The following is a 21,750-nucleotide window of genomic DNA, read 5'->3' as shown; positions in this document are numbered from 1 at the left end:
TTTATCATGTATGTTGTCATATGTAATAAGATTTTGGTTGTAATAAGACGATGTCTCCCTATACATATATACAATTTGATACTCGATTGACCATCTATAATGCGTGTAGACCCTTTACTAAACTGTATGTAGAGAACGTACTCAATCTACTTTACGTTTCTTTGATGGAGGCGGTACGTGTGCAGGACATGTTGGATGAGGATGTCCGGGACCCCTTTTTGGATTTTGACCGGCATGTTGTATAATGCGTATATAGGCCTCCAAGAACGGAGTGAACGAGTGTAGTTTGAAGTACTCAGACCTAGCTCCTACTGGTCTTATACGTGCAGATTGGACTCCAGCGGGCTTCTTTTTGGTGAGCCAATACTCATCCAAGGGTGTTTTAACTTCATCTTGTGGTAGACAATGAGAGAAGATGTGTAAGATCTGGATATCACCATTATCAGCAGCACAGCCGAAGACAGTATGGAATCGGTCGGTGATTACGAAATAACCGGAGTCCATGGAGTTGCACTCCGCATAAACCTGGTAAATATTCCTGCATTCAGCTTTATTCACGGTGGCGCTTTAACCGTAACCGGGGGATAGCAACTCACCTGAAGGAAGATCCTGGCATACCAATGACCCGCTTCTGGAGATCCAACCCAAACGTCACCTTCACGTGTTGTCTTTGCTGAGATAAACGATACGTATACAGCGATATGAAATTAGCAGGATCCCAAAGTGGCAGATACAGCACTGTAGTGGAAGACTCACATTCAGGCTGCGTACCCGAACCCAAAAAAACTGACAACTTCTTATGACAAGCTAACATTCTCCACAGGTCTTTCAAAGCTCCAGGATGCAAGCGCTTCTCTTCCACCAACGCAACTACGATACCAGCATCACGCATAAGATTTCCAAACAGATGATCAGGAATCGAGCCACCTAACGTCAGATCACCTTTTCTAAACATCTCCAATAGTGAATCGTTTGCTTTTACCTTTTGCTTCGCACGATTTTCGGTAGCTTTCTCCGACAACCAATCTCTATACTTAGAATTAATCAGATTATTTGATGTCATACCATGATACCAACCTAAGTTTACCAGAGCGGGCGGTAAAGATCGAAAGAATATGCTTGCGTTGGTATTCTTATCAACAGCAAACAGAAGCGTCAACATCAAACCTTCTTCCGCAAACATCAACCCTTGTAGCCCTTCTTCTCCACCACCACGCAAGAAAATATCATTGCCTTCACTATTTGATTCTAAAAGAGATCTCAGTTTTTTCGAAGTATGATAAAGCAGCTTGTGGGCTGTTGAAGAGATTGGTACACCTTCTCGGAAAGGTAAGGGTTGAGAAACATCGAAAGACCCATCTAAATTGGCTGATACTGTGATACAAGGAGCATTTATTCGATCTTTCATTCTTGCCTGAGGATCCCATGTACCTAAAGATACCAAAGCGAAAATGATAGTTTTGGTATGTTTGTCGGGAAATCTGGTGCTAGGAAATCTGTGAGTTGATGGCGGCAGGACTGGAAGGGGAATTTCTATATGCAATTCGACCAGGACTCTAGCATTGGCGTAAAACTCGATGTTCGGGATGGAAGATGCTGAGGAGCTCATTCTGGAGTTGCAAGAATCTGGAGGAAATTACAGGTTATACGTGACAATGGAATCAGACTTGATTTCATAGATATTAACGTGCATAAGTATATATCACCCAAGCGATTTGACGTTCAACATTTCAAGAAGCAAGCATGCATTCAAAGCTAGCATCAAAGGGACCTGAACAAATATATGCATCAAACTAAAACCATTTCGTGTTGTAGTCTGTAACACGGGGACGCAAACAATAGGTGAGCTCTCACCATCATTTCATTAAGGGTTGATAACAATAAATGAGTTGACTGAAAGGATGGTATTGCAGCTCGAAGGCTGCGGTGTGCCACGATTGCAGCGCTCGCGCCTCAGATGAAACAGAATATACGTATAGTGACCATGCACGTACCCTCTGCCCCCTCCACAACGTGTGAAATGTGGATGTGCATATTCTGGACAGCGTGTCTCGTGTTCTTCAGCTAGATATACATATCTTGTGTAGTTTCGTTATATTTCAGCAGAGGTCGCTTATAGAGCATAGATGGTAATCGTCTTCATCAAGTTCCTTGTATGATCAGTGAGAACAGTAAAAGTGATGTCTTTCATCATCCATTGTGAGCCGGAGATAGGCAAACTCGGTAGAAGCTCCCTAGAACATGGACTAGAATTTATTCGCCACCCAGAATCTCAATTGCGGACACCGGTCCCATCACATGCAGGTTCTCCATCGACTCCTGGACTTTCGCTATCGGCTGCCAGAACAGATCTATCAACATCTATCAACACTCCCAAAGAGACTCAACAGAAATCAATGCATGCCAGCGATATCAGTCACGCTCGTCAGCTCACTCACCGTCTTTCGTTAGCTCAACTTGGCAGCCAAGCTACTTCGACTGCATCTGCCGCAACAAATACTCGTACTCAACAACCGTACCTACAGCAAATATGGAAAAGACATTTAGAGACGCCTCGTTCGCCAGATGAGCCTCTTGCCCTTGATTTCAGACCAACCACAAAACCTCCTCCTTCCACTGATTTTCCAGTGGAGTCTGTAGCCGAAGAATCTCCGTTCCAACCCTGGGAATTGCCTGAGAAAGTTTCTGATAAGACGATTTCGCTTCCATTAGCTCTTCAAAATAATACAAAATCAGCAAGATCCACCCTTACCGTTTCTGAATACCTCTACCCAGGTTATTTGTGGGATTTCTGGTTAGCCGACCATTCAGATTATGGGAAAGTAGTATTAAAGTTGGTGTATATTCCTAAATACCCATGTAACAATCCTGAATATGATGATTACCTCCCCCAGAAACAAATCGAGGAACAGGCTCTAAAGGAAGAAGAATACTATATGGGACCATTAGAAAAACTGCAAGGGGATTTAGTACCGATATATCATGGTTTGTACGAAACTAAAAAAGATGGTTGGCACATTGCTATATTGTTGGAATATATAGATCATCCTATAGGTCCAGGGACCGTCGAGTTTGACGACCAGTGGAAGTGAGTGAGCAACCACTTATAGATTAGATATGAGATATAACGATAAGTCGTGCTAATACAAGATTTAAAGGGACAAACTATACTCGGCTTATGAACGTCTCCACCTGCTCGGAATACAGCACGGAGACATTTGTAGTCGACATATATTGATCGACAAAGATGAGCGAATTCGTTTGATCAGCTTTCGTAGATCACTACGCCGAGATCTGACTATAGATACAGAGGTTGATCGTGTGTTTGGAGAAGCTGTATTGGTCAGGAGAAGACTTGGACTCGAACAAACGGGTACATTTTCAGTGTGAGTGCAGCTTGACATCGGCCATCTCATTCATGAACATGTAGATCTAGATCATTTCAAATCCTCACAATACTGTTTGACCTAGTCAAAGTCACGGGCTTACTGTATGTACCTATGAATTGATATTGCAGCGTGGATATACCAAGTTCTTATTATGCACAATTGGAAGATCCCGATAAATTTAGACAAGAGCTTATAGAAGGTGAAAATACACCGCTTCCAGATTGGGTTATAGAGTATAACAGAGAATTGAGAGAGGATCCTTGGGGTATCAAAAGAAGGGAAAGAGAAGAAAAACAAAGATTACAGGAAGAAGAAGAACGAGAGATGAATAAAAAAAGAAAAATCAAAGATATACCACAATCAGATTGGGAAAAGGATGCGAAAGATGAAAAAGAGCAAGGAGAAGAAGAAGAAGAATATTTTCATCCATGGTGAATAAAGAATATGTAATATTGTATTTGTGAAAGATTTGCATCTATGCATAAAATCAATAGGTTCCTTGTATCATCATCCTGTGTCGGAAAGCACGCTAGTTAATAAGATTGTGTATTATGTATGAATCGTTGAGGTTTTTTTGTTAAATTGAGAAAGGCATAGATAGCCTTTATGGGCACAGCGTGCTTCTGTGTACCTATGCCATTCGCAATGAAGTCTCGTATGATATTTTGTGTGATTTCATCCCGAAATATCGGTGAGAATGCCACTTTGGTGCCCCCGTACAGGACTGTAGATACTTGTGACCATCATAGATCTGGTGCGGTAAACGATTGGGCCAAGGATTTATCCTGTTCTTTCAGGTAGCATCAAGACCATATGCGAAGGAATATGAACAGCATAGATTTCCGAATTTATAACTGGCGCAATCGGTATCGACTTCAGTCTATGCTGTTCACCTTTTGATGGGATCGCCACAAAATCCGGGAATTCGGATTCTCGGCCGAATCCTATGCCCCATGTTTAGGTAATCCCATTGATAATTGGCTCAGTCAGCATCATATGTCGGATACAAGCGCCTTTCATACATCCCATCAGCACGTCATATATTCCCATTCCACCACCGTACCAAAGGTACATTCCTTCCCACCACCATCCAAAAAGGCCTCAACGTTACTCGATCATCCTTCTTTATTGCCTCAAAAAAATACCAAAAATCATTTAAATCTCACACAAACAGATAAATAAATAAACTATCAAACTTTATACAAAATGGTCAAGGTACGTAACTAAATCTTACTTGAATCTCCCTCATATGCTATTTGTCAATTGCGTAAAAAATAGACTACCGAAAAGAAAGATAAGATAACTTGACTGACGATCTCTTCGGTTCTCATTTCTTCCTTCATTACCTCTCGGGTCTCCAATCTCACATATTGACATATAAATCAACGTCCCTCCTCTCCACACATTGCTGCTGCTAAATCTCACGTGATGTCGACGATCAACCACATCAAATTGCCATCTATACATACATTACTCGATGTGACTGCTTGATCAACACGACTCTTCCTTATTCAACTTCGTCTGTTTTCACTTTCCCTCTTGCGATATTGGCTTGCCTCAAATGATGTTTTCACCTCATCTACTCCAACGTGATGATCAACCACACAGGCTATCGCTGTTCTCAAAGGTGACTCTTCAGTCTCAGGTGTTATTACCTTCACCCAAGAAAAAGAAGGTGCTCCAGTAACCGTTTCAGGTGACGTAAGTGTTTCTTTCTTTCTTTCCTACCTTGATATCCCACATGATCTTTAATAAGGTCTTCATGTTTCTCACCATATAAGGTGTTCGATTACCAAAACGATCAAATCAGTACTAACACAATACCGATTACAGATCAAAAACCTTTCACCAAACGCTGAAAGAGGTTTCCACGTTCACGAATTCGGAGACAACTCAAACGGTTGTACTTCAGCTGGTCCTCACTTCAACCCTCACAATAAAAACCACGGTGGTCCAGATGCTGAAGAAAGACACGTTGGTGATTTAGGTGAGTAGTTTTCACCCTTGCCCTCCAGATCTTTTCCATTGCCGCTATGTATTTGATTCACATTGCTAATAACATTGAATCACTACAGGTAACGTCAAGACCGATGGCTCAGGTACCGCTGCCGTCTCAATCTCTGGTAAGTTTTCGTAAAGATGCTGCTCTCAAGTACCCATGATCGTTGAAGCTAATCATATAAATTCCAAATCTGTCCTTCCTCTCATCAACAATCATTCCACACAATCACGTATCGCGCCGCTTCCTCTTATCCGTCCTTCTACTAAACAGACAAATCCATCTCTCTCTTCGGCCCATACTCAATCATCGGTCGAACCGTCGTTGTACACGAAGGTACCGATGATTTCGGTAAAGGTGGTCACGCTGATTCCCTCAAAACTGGTAACGCTGGTGGCCGAGCCGCTTGTGGTGTCATGTGAGTTTAGCTATACATATGGCTCCCATGTTGTGCTCATAGCTGATGATATGCTCCTCACCTCTTAGTGGTATCGCTGCTTAAGGGTCTTTTGCAAAATAGTTGATGACATAGGGTTGATGGGAGCTGTCAGGAAATGGGGTTGATGAAGTGCGATGAAGTAACGAATTTATAAAAATCGAAATGCAACATGTTGCCGTAGTCATTTGGGCAATTGAGCAGAACCGGAAAGAGAAATGTTATAGACAAGCTGCATAGATATAGATGCACATCTACTGAAGGTATCGATAGATTGATAATTTACTAAAGAAAGGCTTCTAATTTAACCGTTTTTGTATAAAACTATTCCTATCCTCCTAGGTAATTGATACTGTCCATCCATTCCCAAGTGTGATTATAATCAATTGTTATATACTGGAACTACAGCTATCTACAAATCCTTCTATTCGATAAGGAGTCAGACCGAATAAATTATAGCCGTCCCTTTGATAACAAGGTAATTTGGCTGCCGAACGACAGATATCCTGATCCCATCGCATCTGAAACTTCTAACCTCTTTGGGATAGAAGGAGCGAGGTTTCATATCTTTGCTGCCGAGGTTGTATCATCATTTCTTTATGACAGAAGGATGAAGAAGAAAGACATCAACAGTCTACAAGTATTAAAACTGTATTTATACAAAATTCCCAAACGACAGACAATACGGTGGAGGTATCCAAGCGTGATTGTAGACGAATTACCGTATATCACCGATCATATACCTGAAGTGTGGCATTTTTTGACTTGAAAGAGTCGCATGGTTGACAATGAAATATGAATGTATGACTCGCGAGTGAGATATCTTAATAGATTTCGTCAAAGTCGAATTCAAAGCACAAGGAAAGGTTTGAACAAAAGGAATTTATCATTTAACATCTCTCTCATATCATATCATATTAATCAAAAGGGCATATAGGATTATCTTCATTGAGAAAATATCAACTACACAAAAGCCCAACAATCACATCTAGATCATAGATCAACTTTTGTCAAGAGAAGAAGTGAAAAAAAAAGAATACTTCTTCAACTATATACAAAGAGTCAAAGAAACATTTAGTCACTGGCACATTCAATATGTCAGATTCAATCAACGATCCAGCTGCAGCTGCAGCTTCAGGTCCTTCAGGACCTTTAGAAGAAGTTCAAGTAGATGTAACTAAATTAACTGCTTTATCACCTGAAGTTATCTCAAAACAAGCTACTGTAAGTGCTCTTCTTCTATAGGTCTAGATTCACTTGACCGGGATGGCAACAAAGGACTATTTTAGAATAGGTTAATAGAGCCAACATAGCTCAGAATAGACAGTAGAATGTTTGCTAATGGTTTTTCTATCCAACGATTTAGATCAACATCGGTACAATTGGTCATGTAGCACACGGTAAATCATCAACAGTTAGAGCTATTTCAGGTGTACAAACCGTTAGATTTAAAAATGAGTTAGAGAGAAATATTACTATCAAATTAGGTTACGCTAACGCAAAGGTGAGTTTTTTGATGTATCTATGCATAATCGGTGGCGAGGCAGTAGGAAAGAATATTATGAATGGCCTTCAAAGAAAGTTTGGAATTATCGATTCATTCTCAGAAATATATAATCAAGGGTGTCCAGTCGAATTTAGGTGGCGATAAACCTTAGATTACTACTGATAGAAGTTGGAAGGAAAGAAGGAAAGGAAAGAAAGACAGAAGGAAAGATGGAAGGAACAGACGAAGCTCAAGCAAATGTTGGGATATTAGCTAATCCACGCTATTATCGATAGATCTATAAATGTCAAAACCCAAACTGTCCTCCACCATCATGCTACAAATCCTACCCTTCCAGTAAAGAAAACAACCCAAAATGTGAAAGACAAGGATGTGAGGGACGTATGCAACTGTTGAGGTAAGCTGGATCTCTCGATACTAGTATTTAAATCTTGGTTACAACCTGCTTGAAGCTAGTTGTAGGATTGTATCAGTCAAATAGGATAAGTTTCAGTTTCATGCATTTACTGACGCTTCACTTCTTTTTAGACACGTATCATTCGTAGATTGTCCAGGTCACGATATTTTGATGGCTACTATGTTGACAGGTGCTGCTGTTAGTAAGTGATATGATCCTTAAGAGAGATCGTATAGTGCCTCCGATAGCCATATACTGACAACTATGCTGTGTTTCATAGTGAACGGTGCTCTCTTACTTATTGCCGGTAATGAATCATGTCCTCAACCACAAACAGGTGAACATTTAGCAGCTTTAGAAATTATTGGTGTAGATCCTAAAAACATTGTCATTTTACAAAACAAGATGGATTTAGTGAGAGAAAGTGAAGCTATGGAACATTGTGAAAGTATCAAGAAATTCGTTGAAGGTATGTCAGCTTCCCGTTTAGCTGCATTTGTGCCTGGGGTCATAAGCTGAAGCATTTTTGAAATAATAGGTACAACTGCCCGACTTGCCCCTATCATCCCTGTATCCGCTCAGTTGAAGTTCAACGTAGATGCTGTGGTACAAGCAATCACTAACATCGCTCCACCAAATTACGATTTCACTGCCGATCCACGAATGGTTGTCATTCGTTCATTCGATGTCAACAAACCTGGTGCTAGTGTAGATGAATTGAAAGGTGGTGTTGCTGGTGGTTCTATCTTACAGGGTGTATTCAAGGTGAGTGGACCAAACTGCTATCACGCTCTATCATAACAAGACACGCACAGCCTTTATTTCTATATCTAGCTTGAAGCTGATAGTGTATCATCTCTTAGGTCGGCCAAGAAGTGGAAATCCGACCAGGATTGATTACGAGAGACCAAAATGGTGTTTGTACATGTCGACCATTGAGATCAAGAATCATTTCATTACATGCTGAACAAAACCACTTACAATTTGCCGTACCTGGTGGTTTAATTGGTGTTGGAACATTAGTAGATCCAGCATTATGTAGAGCCGATAGATTGTTGGGTATGGTCATGAGTTCAGTTGGTAAAGGTCCATCGATTTATACTGAAATCAAAGCTGAAGGTGAGTCATGGTATTTTATAACATCTACATGTTATCAAAGCAACTTTGGCTAATTATTCTTCATTACGTGTTCTAGTCTTCCTTTTAAGAAGATTATTAGGTGTAAAAACAGATGATAGTAAAAAAGCTAAAGTATCAAAATTAGTTGCTGGAGAAACATTATTTGTTAATATTGGTGCATCACAAACTGGTGGTAGAATAGTTTCAGTCAAAGGTGGTGATGTTACAATAGCATTAACAACACCTGCATGTACAGAAAAAGGTGAAAAAATTGCTTTATCAAGAAGAATTGATAAACATTGGAGATTAATTGGTTGGGGTAAAGTTAGATCAGGTGGTACTTTAGCTGATGTTGTTGAACAAGAGTAAATGTGTCGTTTTACAAGATATATCACGATGAGCCCATGAACTGGGTTGATGAGAGATCTGAGGATGGTTTTTACTTTGCATGGGTGTTATAGTGAATGATGTTGTTCATTTGTAGTGATGAAAACGAGACTCTGATCCGAGTCGTTGATACAAGGTTTTGCATGTAGATATTTCTGGCATTACATGACAAATGCATACATCTCGTTATACGACCCTCTCAACTGTTCGACCTTACACAATTGTTCTTCCTAAGATTGATTATGCTTATATACTTGATTGAAGATTCGGGACAACCTTATCTTTACTTGAAGAAATATGCTCGGTAAACTTGCTGCAACCTATCAGGATATTGCCACGGTATTATTTGATAAGACATGTTAAGATTATGTAATATAATTAATAGTACTAGTACTGTAGTGCTTCTGAAGGGGGGCGATTTCAATCAACTTTTTCAGGGATCGAAAATCCGAAATATAACAATGAATTTCATAATTTCATTTGATTCTGAGTTTGAGTCAAATCCCTAAACGACTACAAAGCTCACTTCACCATACTATACCACCATACACAACCAAAAAAATCTTATTCCTTATCTTTCAGCAGTTAATCTTTTATTCTTTCTTTTTCTTTTCTTCTATCACATGCCAATCATCTATAAAATACAAACTTTTCTTCATCAAGAACACAAAAACGTAACACTATCTTACTCATCCAAGAGAAGATAATCATATATACATTATCAAATTGCTATAAATCAATCTTCACTTCAACACGCTGAGACGGATGCTGTGGACTGAAAGAGTTTCTGACGAGTAAGTGTTTTTTTCTTGAATCTTGAGCTCTGGTCCTCCTTCTATCAACATCAACCTTCCAATTAGTCAGCCATATTATAAAACCTTCAAAATACATCAACAAGCTGACATTAGTACATTATACCTAGTTACCTTTCTGATCAAGTTTTCACCCTTTTAAATCTTTAATTTTCCCTTATCTGAATTTTGGGACATATAACTTTTTTTCACTTTTCAATACCTTTTTTGACATATACAAACAAATACACTATTATTCAAACAAAAATGTCAAATATCGCTCGATCACTCAACTTACGAGCAACTTCTTCAGCTCTTAAAACAAAAACTTCATTATCATTACCTAAAAGAAGTTTAGCTACACCAGTAAATACCAATCTATTACAACATGTTTTACCACCTAAAAAACCTGCTGCATTACATTTAAAATCAGGTCAAACTTATAATGGTCAACATTTCGGTAGTGAAAATTCTAAATTTGGTGAAACTGTCTTCAGTACTTCAATCACATCATGTAAGTTTAGACTCAAAAACCGCGCGAAACATGGCTGATACAACAAAAACACAGATACCGATTCAATGACCGATCCTTCTTACCTTGGTCAAATCCTTGTTTTCACCTCACCTATGATTGGTAATTACGGTGTACCATCAAATACTTCTGCACCTGGTCTTCCTGGAATCCCTTTCCTTGAATCAGAAAAAGTACAATGTGCTGGTGTAGTGGTTTCAGATGTTGCACTTAAATATTCTCATTATCAAGCTATTGAATCCATTCATGAATGGTGTGCAAGATATGATGTACCTGGTATAACTGGTGTAGATACACGAGCTATCACATCATTACTTAGAGATCAAGGTACAACATTAGGTAGATTAGCTGTTGGTGATGAAGCTTTAAAACCTGCACCATCTGCTAGTGAATTTTGGGATCCATCAAAAGAAAACTTAGTCGCACAAGCTTCAACAAAAGAACCATACGTGTTGAATCCTAATGGTAAAGGACCAAAAATAGCTTTATTAGATTTCGGTGTGAAAGCCAATATAACCAGATCTTTAGTCAAAAGAGATGCTGTTGTTACAGTCTTACCATGGAATTTCGATTTCCAACAAGTTCAAGATCAATATGATGGTTTATTCTTATCTAACGGTCCAGGTGATCCAAAACATATCATGGAAACCGCTTATAGAGTCAAGAACGTTATTGATACCTGGAACAAACCAATTTTCGGTATTTGTATGGGTCATCAAATTTTAGGTTTAGCTGCAGGTATGGAAGCATACAGAATGACTTTTGGAAACAGAGGTCACAATCAACCCGTTTTAGCTTTAGCTACTTCAGGTAGTATTAATGCTGGTAGAGTTTATGTTACTTCTCAAAACCATCAATACGCTTTGAAGTTAACTGAAGATTTCCCTGAAGGTTGGGCACCATTCTTCATCAACTGTAACGATTCTTCAGTCGAAGGTATCATATCAACTCCAGAAAGTGGTAAAAGAATTTGGGGTGTACAATTCCATCCTGAATCTGCTGGTGGACCTTTAGATACAATTGAAATGTTCACTGATTTCGTAAATGAATGTCAATACGGTAAATCAGGTGGATCAAAAATGATTCCTAATGAAGTTAAATTATCTGGGTCAGATGCTAAAGTAGCTGCTGAGGTTAGTGCTTCTATCTAAGCTGCCACACAAATTATGTTGTTAGCCATTTGAAATGTGTATATACGGGTCTTAGTAGTTTATCTGTACATATACATCCAGGCAATTTGATACGGTTTTTTTCTTTTTCATGCATATTATGTCAATTACATTGTCCCATAGTAACCTTGATACGCAGCTAGCAACCATAAAAGCTGCATCAACCTGAATCAACCTGAATCAACCTGAATCAACCATTCATGAGTGGTGTTTACAATTGGACCGGGAAGAAGGGATAAAATGGGTGTTATCTTTTCTCGAAAATCTTAAGAGTGACTCCCTCAATTTCTTCGTCGATCCTCGTATCAGTAGAGCTATATCTTGAGAATCGGATGGTACTGGTGGGCCTTAAAGTGAAATTGATATGTATATGGTAACATGGATTTCATCAGAGAACTGTATGATAGTTTTTTACTGCTTATCGGGGTTAACCGAGACTTTGTTTGTAACATATTTACGCACGTTCCTGTTTGTACGATCAATGTATCGATCACACAGGCAGAAACGTTTATAGATAATTCAGATCTACCTCCAATCATACTTTTCACATTCAAATTGATTCAGTAATCTTTCATTTTCAATTGTCAATTGTCAATTGTCAATAATCGTCAAGATCTGTTAAATATTGAAAAGCCCAATCTCAGGAACATGCATAAAAACATATGGATAACTAAAATTGAATCATCATCAGTTTATCCTATCATTGATTAATGTAAAAAAGTCGAAGTACAAACTATCATCTAGTTTTTCCATTGCTAACATTGTGACTTTGATTGACTTAGTCTATACATACATACATAATACAGGTCAATACACAAATATCTCAGCGTATTCAATCTCACTAAGGTCTGAAGACTCTCATTCTCAAGATAGAGTGATTGGAACCGAATCAGAAGTGGGGTTATCAAAACTTGACCTTGTATATACATTTACAACAGAAGCCCTACCAGGATTAACTGATATATGGATATCATATCTCTCAAGAAAGGAGGGAGCTAAGATAGGTCTTGTCGTTAATACTAAGACAAATCATCAACCTCACACAGATTCAGAGGCACAAAGATTCTGAGCAAATCACCAGGAACATACTTGGGGTTTTGTGGATGGAGGTATCAAAAAGAAACAAGATGGTATCTCCAACTTTCATAGTCAATAGGATCCACAGAAATTTGACTCAAATTCGTTAGTTAATAACTCTCCTCCTTTAACTTGTTATCTGATGAGATGGAACTCGTCGATAAAATGATTCAAAATTTTTTAACTTCATATAATAGATCCACCAGTACAAACTGAACCACATGTACACGTAGATCCAGATTCGACATTATTTTTATGGTATATATTTATTATAATATGTTTAGTTTTATTAGGTGGTGTATTTTCAGGATTAACTTTAGGTTTAATGGGTTTAGATACTGTAAGTTGTGTATTTCAGATTGAGAATAATGAAAAATATATCACTAAATTTGATCATATAATATTGTCTTGAAAAGGTAAATCTACAAGTAATAGCTATATCTGGTACACCGGAAGAACGTAAACAAGCTCCAAGAGTATTAAAATTAATTGGAAAAGGTAAACATACAATGTTAGTTGTATTATTATTAGGTAATACCTTGATCAATACTTCTTTACCTATCTTTTTGGACTCTATCGTAAGTGATATGTCCTCTTTTTTTACTATAGACAGCTTCACACCACCAGATGACTATTTCGGCCAATATGTACTGGTACTGATCAGTTCAGTTTGTTAGGTTGGCGGTGGGTTGATAGCTGTATTAGCGTCTACTCTATTAATTGTAAGTACTACTTGACCAAGACAAATAAGGACAAAAGCTAATTCTGATCATGATTAGTTAATATTTGGAGAGTAAGTTAGCAATATTTCAAATTATTAAAGGGTCTCATAAGATGGGCGACATGAAGCAGCTGTGAAGAACAAATAATGACAATCTGGTAATTGTCAAATTTAGGATTTTACCGCAATGTAAGTTAAATCAGCTACCGCATAAAAAATCCCCATTCGTGAACTAGATAGCTGATTCTCGCTGAAACTTGTGTCTAGCAATATGTGACAGATACGGCTTAGCAATTGGATCATCTTTCGCACCATTAATCAAAGTTTTGATCGTTTTGATGTATCCAATAGCTAAACCAATGGGTATGGTAAGTCCAGTTGGAAAACCCCATTCTGAAACCTCTCAACCTCCTCTTAGCCAGTGATATAGCTGAATATGTTATTGATGTTATTGCATTTAAAACCTACAGATACTAGATTTCATTCTAGGTGCACATTCAGATCCAGTAACATATCGTAAAGCAGAATTGAAAACTTTTGTTAGTTTAGGAGTTGAAGATAAATTGAATGAAGATGAGTTAGGGTTGTTAGGCAGTGTATTAGAATTCTCAAATAAGAAAGTTTCAGATGTTATGGTAAGTTCCGACAACATTAATCATTTCCAGCCTTAGTCTTCAACAATCTAAAGGATACTATACCTCCCTATGTCGCTTACGGGTTGAGCTGAACTGTTTGTTGTAGACTGCTAAAGAAGATATGTATACTTTGTCTTCAGAAAAAATTGTCGTGAGTCTTCAAGAATCTTCCTTCTACTCTCGGTACTTGTTCATCTCGCTGATGCAAATCAACACACTTTAGGATGGTGAACTTGTATCTGAGGTAGGTCTGCCGCAGACGAGGACTGTATTGATGTAATTCACCTCCTGATCATCTGTCATAATTCTAGATACTGCGAAAAGGATACAGTCGTATACCGGTTTATGATAATCGCAACTCAACATTCTGGTAAGTGGGAGATTTGTGGATCTCGTGATATTCTGTCAACGTAGAGATTAAGGCTAACGATGAATATTATATAGTGGATGTATGACGTGAGCATTGTTCTTGTGTTGACAAACTAGTAAATGCTAAACCGACATCATTTTTACCCAGACTACGGGCGTTGGTGTCTTACGATCCAACGGATCTATTGCCAGCTTCCAGATTGATAGCTCAGGTTTTGCCGCAATGTTCACCTGATTTACCGTTACTCGAGGGTAAGTTACAATTGTCCAATGCTGTTAGATGGTCGGATGATGCTAATATACCGGTTTCATTTAGCAATGGCTTAGTACGTTTTAAGTATCCCGCTTGTTGCTGCTCTGTATAGACATTGCTGATTGACGGAGTTTATGTGTTTAGCTTTCAAACTGGACGTAGTCATATGTTACTTATAACCGAATCTCCTGGTGAAAATGGCAAAGTAGTAGGGTTAGTCACATTGGAAGATGTAGTGGAAGAATTGATAGGGAAAGAAATAATCGTAAGGTTTTCAATCCCAGAAGTTACTATTGATCTTTTTCAGATGTATCCTGACTTTTCGTCTATAGGACGAAACCGATGTATTCGTAGATACGCATAGGTAAGGTTAAGCTATCATGGATAGTATATAGTCATGGATACTGACTGACATGTTTGGCCGTTACTTCAGTCGAGTACCGGTAATCAGATCGACGCACAAATCGAAAAAGTAAGTCTGACCTTCAAGCGTTTTCATACTTGTTGGTAATAAAGTCACTAGCAGACAAATAGTATGAAAAGCTGACCATGACCAACTCGATGATTGCTTTTGCTTGACTCGTACCTTAGGACAAAAGGGTTGAAAAAGATATACGAAGGTCATTTGGCTAGACAAAGAGCGTCAATATCGTTTGGCAGATCATTATCGCATCAGAACTATGGCAGTCTGGGTGAAGAAGGCTCGAGCTTGATACGGAATATCGAAGGTGATGTTTGATGTTCTAAATATTTGCGGCAGGATGCATAAGAAATACGGTATATGACACTCGACTGTACTGCGGGTCCTTGAGACACACATCTGAATAATTTGGTTTCGAGGCTATCTAGGTGAACTGTGTATGAGGAGATCCGTTTTCTTCGGTATCAGAATACGGCTCCACAAGTATTTTTTCATGTATCAATGATATCTTATCATTCATTTGGAGATCAATACATCACATGCTAGTATCTTATCTGGCGTGATCTGACGTTTTACCTGAAGGTGTAATATGTCGAATGGACGATGATGCACTGTACATGCGTATATTTTGTGGTCTTTGCAAGATCAGATCTAGTAAGAAGAAGATCTGAAATTCTAATTCTCGCTTCGTGGTTCCGTACTGAGAACTCGCTCAATATTACCCTGATTTTCTGCTGGTTTCTTTTTCTTTCAGTTGCGTCGGGCTCAAACCCGTTGAACCTACCTTACTATTTTGAGACTAAAACAAAAAGTCCCCCATTTTTCATCCTCTTAAGTCATTTTTTGAATGTCTTTTGCCCATATAACAGCTGTCTACTACTGTAACGATGTATTTTATTCGATTATGCTTAAAAGATCTACTACTTCCGATTAATAATTTTTTTTGTTATTTCCCATTTTTTAATTTTTATGGCGTGATCATCGTATTTCATGAACCCACCGTAAAATTCATTTTTCGAAAATTCATTGTTATTTGGATGATAACAAAATGACGATAATTAATTAATATGATTAAAATGATGCCATGGTCTTTCATAAAACTGTTTTCACTTCCTTAATTTTTGTTGAGTGATATACATCACTAATCATCTAAGACCACTTGAGTATACTTAACAGTTGAATTACAATAGCCTAGATTTGAGCAATCGATTGGAAAAGGAAAGGGAAAAAAAAACAATAAGTACGATGAGTGATACGGTTTACTCTTCAAGTAATACAAAGGAGAAATTTAATCTTAGAGATGGATATCAACAAAATTTATCTTATGGTGATCAAGGTTCGAATGGATATGGATATGGAGATGTCGAACAACCAAATATCAAAGCAGAAGAAGTATTTGGTTCAGGTGTAGGATCAACTAAACGAAAATTAAATCGTAGACATGTAACTTTTATTGGTTTAGGTGGTGGTATCGGTACAGGTAAGATTGTGTTTCGTTGGCTCTCGATTTTGGAAACTTATATCATGCGGTTTCTTTTCTTGATAGGTTTATTCATTGGTACTGGAGCTGCTATGGCCAAAGCTGGTCCAGCAGGTTTGTTCTTAGCTTTCCTTTTCGTCGGTGCTATTATTTGGGCTGTAATGGAAAGTTTAGGTGAAATTGCTACTCTCGTAAGTCCATAGTCTATTTCCCAGACAGACTTACAATTACTGACTATTCACTATCTATAGATCCCACAAGCTGGTACTTTCCCTCATTACGCTACTAGATTCATAGATCCTGCAGTTGGATTCACTCTCGCTATTTCTTATGGATATTGTTATACTATCGCAATTGCTAGTGAAGTTTCGGCGGCAGCTATTGTAGTGGTAAGTAATACAACCACTTCTGAATGGAATTCACCACTGTGGCTAATAACAAAATACATACATTGTAGTCATACTGGACAGACATCACACCAGCTGTTGTAATTACAGTATCCTTAGTATTGATTTTCGCTATTAATATTATGAGTGTTAGATTGTAAGTTTGATCAAAAACGTATAAATCATGCCTTTAACAGAAGAAGAAGAAGAAGTCGCTTATTCTTGTTTTCCACCTAAAAAAGCTTTGGCGAAAGTGAAGTTGTAACAGCATCAATCAAAGTCATTTGTTTTATTGGTTTAGTACTTGTATCACTTGTAATTACTTTAGGTGGTGCACCAAATCATGATAGAATCGGATTTAGATATTGGAAAGATCCAGGTGCATTTACAAATTATAATGGTATAACAGGATCAACAGGTCATTTCTTAGGTTTTTTAGCTGCTTTAGTTAATGCTTCTTTCTCTTTTATTGGTGTTGAAACTGTATGTTTTTTACGGAACCGACTATTCAACGTTCTTACTCAAAGAAAGTAAGGAAATGGCTAATCTCGAATTATCATCTCTATAGGTCGTAATTGCAGCTGGTGAAACAATAAATCCTCATAAATATTTACCAAAAGCAACTAAAAGAGTTACTTATAGAATTGCTATTTTCTATATCGTTGGTGCTTTATTAATTGGTATGATTGTACCTTATAATGATCCAGCTTTAGCATCAGGTTCAGGTAATGCAAACTCATCACCATGGGTATTAGGTATTAAAAGAGCTGGAATTCCTGCGTTAGATTCTATTGTAAATGTGAGTTATACCACTAAGATTATATCTCTTTAAAACTGAAAAAAAAAAAGCTGATTCTATTTTTAATTTGAAAATGTGTTTGTTTGGATAGGCTTGTATTTTAGTTTCAGCATGGTCAGCAGGAAATTCATATTGTTATATCGGAGCAAGAATTATTGTAGCTATGGCAATAGATAAACAATTACCTTCAATTTTCAAAAAAACAAATAAATATGGTGTACCTTATTATGCTGTAATAGCAAGTTTTTTATTTGGACCTTTAGCATATTTATCTTTAGGTTCAGGTGGTGCTTCACAAGCTTTTACTTGGATTTTAACTTTATCAACTGTAGCAGGTTTATTAGCTTGGATGACTTTATCAATTTGTTATTTAAGATTTTATAAAGCATGTAAAGTTCAAAATATAGATAGAAATTCTTTACCTTATAAAGGTAGATTTCAACCTTATGCCGCTTGGTTCGCTGCTATCGGTTCTTTAGGTAAGTTCAGAGTCTATTCTTTTTCTTCCTGATTTGTCCTATCATATATGTCGAAGATATGTAACTAACTTATTGATCTGGTTTTTTTCTTAGTCATTACCCTTATATCAGGTTTTAGTGTTTTCTTAAAAGGAAATTGGAATACCTCAGATTTCATCGCAAATTATATTGGTATTCCAATTTATATCGTACCATTCGTATTATGGAAAATCTTCAAGAAAACAAGTGTGAGTCGAAACAAATATATGTTGCATAACTTCATTTGCTAAATCGAGTGTATATCATTCCCTTAGTTCCGAAAAGCATCAGAAATCGATCTTTGGTCAGGTAGATTTGATCCTTCAACTGCTCCCGAAGATCATCCTCCTACAACTTGGTGGGGTAAAACTCTTGATTGGATCTTCTAAATATATGTACAAGCATAGTATTTTCAACTGCATGTATAGCTTTTCATCATTATCTATTGTTACAATACTATCTTCCGACAGAATAAATCTCCGTCTAATCCAGTTTCGCGCTTCACCAATTCCTGGCAAATCGCCCAACTACGTTGAAGTACCAATTTTTTCAGCTGAAAATGTAGGACCATGATAATGTTTTCTAGCATTCACAGCATACCAAATAGCCGCGATAGTTGAGAATCCAGCAAATACTACACTGGCGTAGTTCATGGATTTTGGATCTGTCACTGGAACGGCGGTAGCTAGGTGAATGTTCCGGACATTAGCATCGGGGTCTCCTCAATCATGCTGGGCTTCCCTGTGAGGAACGAAGAGGAATACTCACGCATACAGAAGAGAATTATTGAGAATGAAATCCATACAACCGTAATGGTGTTCTGTTGATGATTTCTTAAGCAGAGACTTATGAAAACAAACACAAGGTGTGAGGACTCACAATGATGAAGCCTGCTTTGCCCAATGAAAATGGTGCTTGACTAACCATCTCTCTTTTCCTAAGTAAGGAACAAAGGACGGGAAAAGCATATGAACAGCCCAAACAGATTGTAGCGACTATTTCGATACCGACGTTATAAGCGTTACACTGCATTAAGTTACAGGTTATCACTCACCCCCTGTAAAAGCATTAAATGCTGCATCACTTCCTAAATAGATCAAACCTAATAGAGCACATACTACCGTTGACAATATAAGAGAGTTGATGGGAATTCCGAAAGTAGGGTTTACAACTTTCCACCAATTCGAGCCTGGTATACCGCCATCTCGAGAGAAAGCCCATGTACACCTTGATGCAGCTGTCAAAGATCCAATTGTAGCGAATACCCAAATACCAAGAACTATCGAAGGTATGCACTGTCAGCTCAAAACCGACTACAGACAGGTGGGCATCCGTGGTATCTTACTTAGGAAAAGTAATCCTAAAGCTGCACCAGCACTTCCTGTCACTGTCTTGTAGAGCAAAGGCATAGGTTGTAAACTTGCTACCTCGAGGAGGGGTGTGATATCGGGTAGAACAAAATTGATTGGAAGCTATATAAGACAGTCAGAAATAGCAGAGGGTGCATCTGATACGTCAACTTACGAGGTACACTAAACCGGTAACTGCAGCTGCAGCGACAGAAAGTACTGTTCGCAGTCTCCATTAGCTCTACAATGGTTGATCGTTAGAAAGAGCTCACCCATTGCTCTTGGTACCTCATGAGCAGGCTCTTTCACCTCTTCACATAACGCAGCCACCATTCCATACCTATCGAAAGACCATCAGCTATCAGTCATTTTGGTCGCGTTTGGAAATCCGCCTACCCAGTAAGAGTGTATGCAGCCTGTAATAATCCTACGAACCATGCCCAGGCAGAGGGCCAACCCGAATTTGAAGCGTCAAACTAATGAGATATTTCTGATATTTAGTCTCGGCACCTCAAGGATGAAAATGGATGGTAACTCATCACTTACATGGGAAAAAGCGAATTTGCCTGAATTACGATGATCTGCCATACTCAATAGAGTTACTATGATCTATAATACGAGTCTAGCAATTAGTGACACTTTGAGGTGAACCTAACCAAACATACACTGTAATCACGATGATCAGCTTAAAAATTAGAGCGGAATATGTGCTAAGACTGGAAACTTACATGACAACAGAAATACCGGTCCAGTATAGGCAGATTGTATTCAACTTGTCTAAGTACCTTTGAGGGGGCTCAGCAAATAGCCTATCTACGAAGACTTGAATGATGGATTCTGATTACTTACTTTGTGCAAAATATGTTTACGAGTAAAGAACCTAATAAAGAAGCCCAATAAACTAAACAAGTCTGCCATTTTGTCGGTACATAATCCTCATGATATAATGTAGCTGCCGCCAAGATGAGTTGAGATCCACCAAAAGTGATTGAAGCTGTTACACTAAATTCGGGATTAGCTAAACTGATTTCTCCTCTTGTTACCATTAGTCTGAATCACCCACGTCCAATTACCCACTGTACCCAGCCACCCTGTGAGATAACTTGAAAAAGCACTGTATTTCGGAGTTGATAACATGGCAGCCCAGTCTAAATGGATCGATTAGCATTCATAGAGGGTTATCTCGAATATTGTTGAAATTTACAATATACACCGCCTGAAGTAGGGAAAACAGAGCATCTACGCACATAACATCAATAGTAAGTCACCTCAAATTGATCCATATTCATCCCGATCAATTCATTACTCACATTTCCGCCAAACTAGCAGCAATAGCCAACGAAACCAACGAGACAAATACCCACTAAACCGGTTCACATGATTTATTAGTGTGATAGACGGTATACATATATATAACTTCGAGATAGGTGATAACCACTTACACCATATAAGATGGTTACTGGTCCACCATCAGTCAAAGCTATATTCAATGTTGTTGAAGTACCAAAAGGCACAGCCATAATAGCGAAACTCAAACCTAAGATTGAAATCATTCCTAAATTTCTCTTCAATTCTTGTTTATATCCCATTTCTTCTAATCTTGTTGTAACATCTGAATTGTGTTTCCCATTATTATGGATAGTTTCACTTTCAATTGGTCTTATCGCATGTGGTGCATTTATTGCTTTTTCTGTTTTTTCATCCATCTTGAATGAGGAGAATACAATGCAGCTTCACAATGTGATTTAGCTGATATTGGTTTTTGATCTGTTGGTGATGTAGCTGGATAACACTGATGAGAACGAGTCAAATGAAGCAGACTGATTATGTTATTTATTTACGGTCAATTAGCTTGTTTAGTACGGAATGGGATGAATGCAGGTATTAGGATAATGTTTTGTATTTAGATACATTTTATGGAACGGGAAGGGGGAAAAAGGCTTATCTACTCCTTATCTATAATTCATGATTTTTATCTTTTCGTCCACTATAATAAACAATACGAGTAACTTGATCTCCGTTTCATACGTCATCATC

The 21,750-nt window shown here is 38.1% G+C and overlaps 8 protein-coding genes across 8 annotated transcripts; 6 read left to right on the top strand and 2 right to left on the bottom strand.

The window, feature by feature from the left end:
* Positions 1-141: 141 nt before the first annotated feature.
* Positions 142-1,609, bottom strand: L201_002012 (uncharacterized protein; the record flags this gene model as incomplete). Its single annotated transcript, XM_066217792.1, has 3 exons — positions 142-525; positions 597-673; positions 757-1,609. 3 exons carry the CDS (start codon positions 1,607-1,609, stop codon positions 142-144), a joined length of 1,314 nt encoding a protein of 437 aa, XP_066073889.1.
* A 571-nt stretch (positions 1,610-2,180) lies between these two features.
* On the top strand, positions 2,181-3,824 carry L201_002011 (uncharacterized protein; the record flags this gene model as incomplete). The annotated part of the gene is made up of 3 exons (XM_066217791.1): positions 2,181-3,088; positions 3,159-3,386; positions 3,518-3,824. 3 exons carry the CDS (start codon positions 2,181-2,183, stop codon positions 3,822-3,824), a joined length of 1,443 nt encoding a protein of 480 aa, XP_066073888.1.
* A 771-nt stretch (positions 3,825-4,595) lies between these two features.
* L201_002010 (superoxide dismutase [Cu-Zn]) lies at positions 4,596-5,810 on the top strand (the record flags this gene model as incomplete). Its single annotated transcript, XM_066217790.1, has 5 exons — positions 4,596-4,604; positions 4,998-5,090; positions 5,223-5,376; positions 5,465-5,512; positions 5,662-5,810. 5 exons carry the CDS (start codon positions 4,596-4,598, stop codon positions 5,808-5,810), a joined length of 453 nt encoding a protein of 150 aa, XP_066073887.1.
* Positions 5,811-6,919: 1,109 nt separating this feature from the next.
* L201_002009 (uncharacterized protein) lies at positions 6,920-9,216 on the top strand (the record flags this gene model as incomplete). The annotated part of the gene is made up of 8 exons (XM_066217789.1): positions 6,920-7,048; positions 7,191-7,328; positions 7,607-7,728; positions 7,860-7,930; positions 8,009-8,197; positions 8,267-8,493; positions 8,592-8,847; positions 8,924-9,216. 8 exons carry the CDS (start codon positions 6,920-6,922, stop codon positions 9,214-9,216), a joined length of 1,425 nt encoding a protein of 474 aa, XP_066073886.1.
* A 1,076-nt stretch (positions 9,217-10,292) lies between these two features.
* On the top strand, positions 10,293-11,708 carry L201_002008 (carbamoyl-phosphate synthase, small subunit; the record flags this gene model as incomplete). The annotated part of the gene is made up of 2 exons (XM_066217788.1): positions 10,293-10,539; positions 10,594-11,708. 2 exons carry the CDS (start codon positions 10,293-10,295, stop codon positions 11,706-11,708), a joined length of 1,362 nt encoding a protein of 453 aa, XP_066073885.1.
* A 1,145-nt stretch (positions 11,709-12,853) lies between these two features.
* L201_002007 (uncharacterized protein) lies at positions 12,854-15,520 on the top strand (the record flags this gene model as incomplete). The annotated part of the gene is made up of 18 exons (XM_066217787.1): positions 12,854-12,908; positions 13,001-13,143; positions 13,220-13,381; positions 13,481-13,525; positions 13,583-13,596; positions 13,700-13,713; positions 13,792-13,892; positions 13,995-14,159; positions 14,266-14,310; positions 14,383-14,403; positions 14,471-14,529; positions 14,604-14,615; positions 14,677-14,780; positions 14,845-14,854; positions 14,926-15,046; positions 15,114-15,145; positions 15,215-15,253; positions 15,373-15,520. 18 exons carry the CDS (start codon positions 12,854-12,856, stop codon positions 15,518-15,520), a joined length of 1,290 nt encoding a protein of 429 aa, XP_066073884.1.
* A 927-nt stretch (positions 15,521-16,447) lies between these two features.
* L201_002006 (uncharacterized protein) lies at positions 16,448-18,753 on the top strand (the record flags this gene model as incomplete). The annotated part of the gene is made up of 9 exons (XM_066217786.1): positions 16,448-16,682; positions 16,749-16,873; positions 16,934-17,071; positions 17,140-17,225; positions 17,311-17,551; positions 17,637-17,867; positions 17,959-18,346; positions 18,440-18,573; positions 18,640-18,753. The coding sequence occupies 9 exons, from the start codon at positions 16,448-16,450 to the stop codon at positions 18,751-18,753; spliced, it is 1,692 nt and encodes a 563-aa protein (XP_066073883.1).
* Positions 18,754-18,891: 138 nt separating this feature from the next.
* L201_002005 (uncharacterized protein) lies at positions 18,892-21,419 on the bottom strand (the record flags this gene model as incomplete). The annotated part of the gene is made up of 15 exons (XM_066217785.1): positions 18,892-19,049; positions 19,133-19,184; positions 19,244-19,359; positions 19,419-19,643; positions 19,710-19,836; positions 19,889-19,932; positions 19,986-20,053; positions 20,110-20,189; positions 20,260-20,322; positions 20,447-20,498; positions 20,563-20,715; positions 20,777-20,861; positions 20,918-20,952; positions 21,024-21,076; positions 21,156-21,419. The coding sequence occupies 15 exons, from the start codon at positions 21,417-21,419 to the stop codon at positions 18,892-18,894; spliced, it is 1,575 nt and encodes a 524-aa protein (XP_066073882.1).
* Between the last annotated feature and the right edge of the window lie 331 nt (positions 21,420-21,750).

Source organism: Kwoniella dendrophila, chromosome 2 (assembly GCF_036810415.1).
Source record: "Kwoniella dendrophila CBS 6074 chromosome 2, complete sequence".
Lineage (NCBI taxonomy): Eukaryota > Fungi > Basidiomycota > Tremellomycetes > Tremellales > Cryptococcaceae > Kwoniella > Kwoniella dendrophila.
Note: the sequence above shows the minus strand (reverse complement) of the source record. Positions and strands in the feature narration are given on the sequence as shown.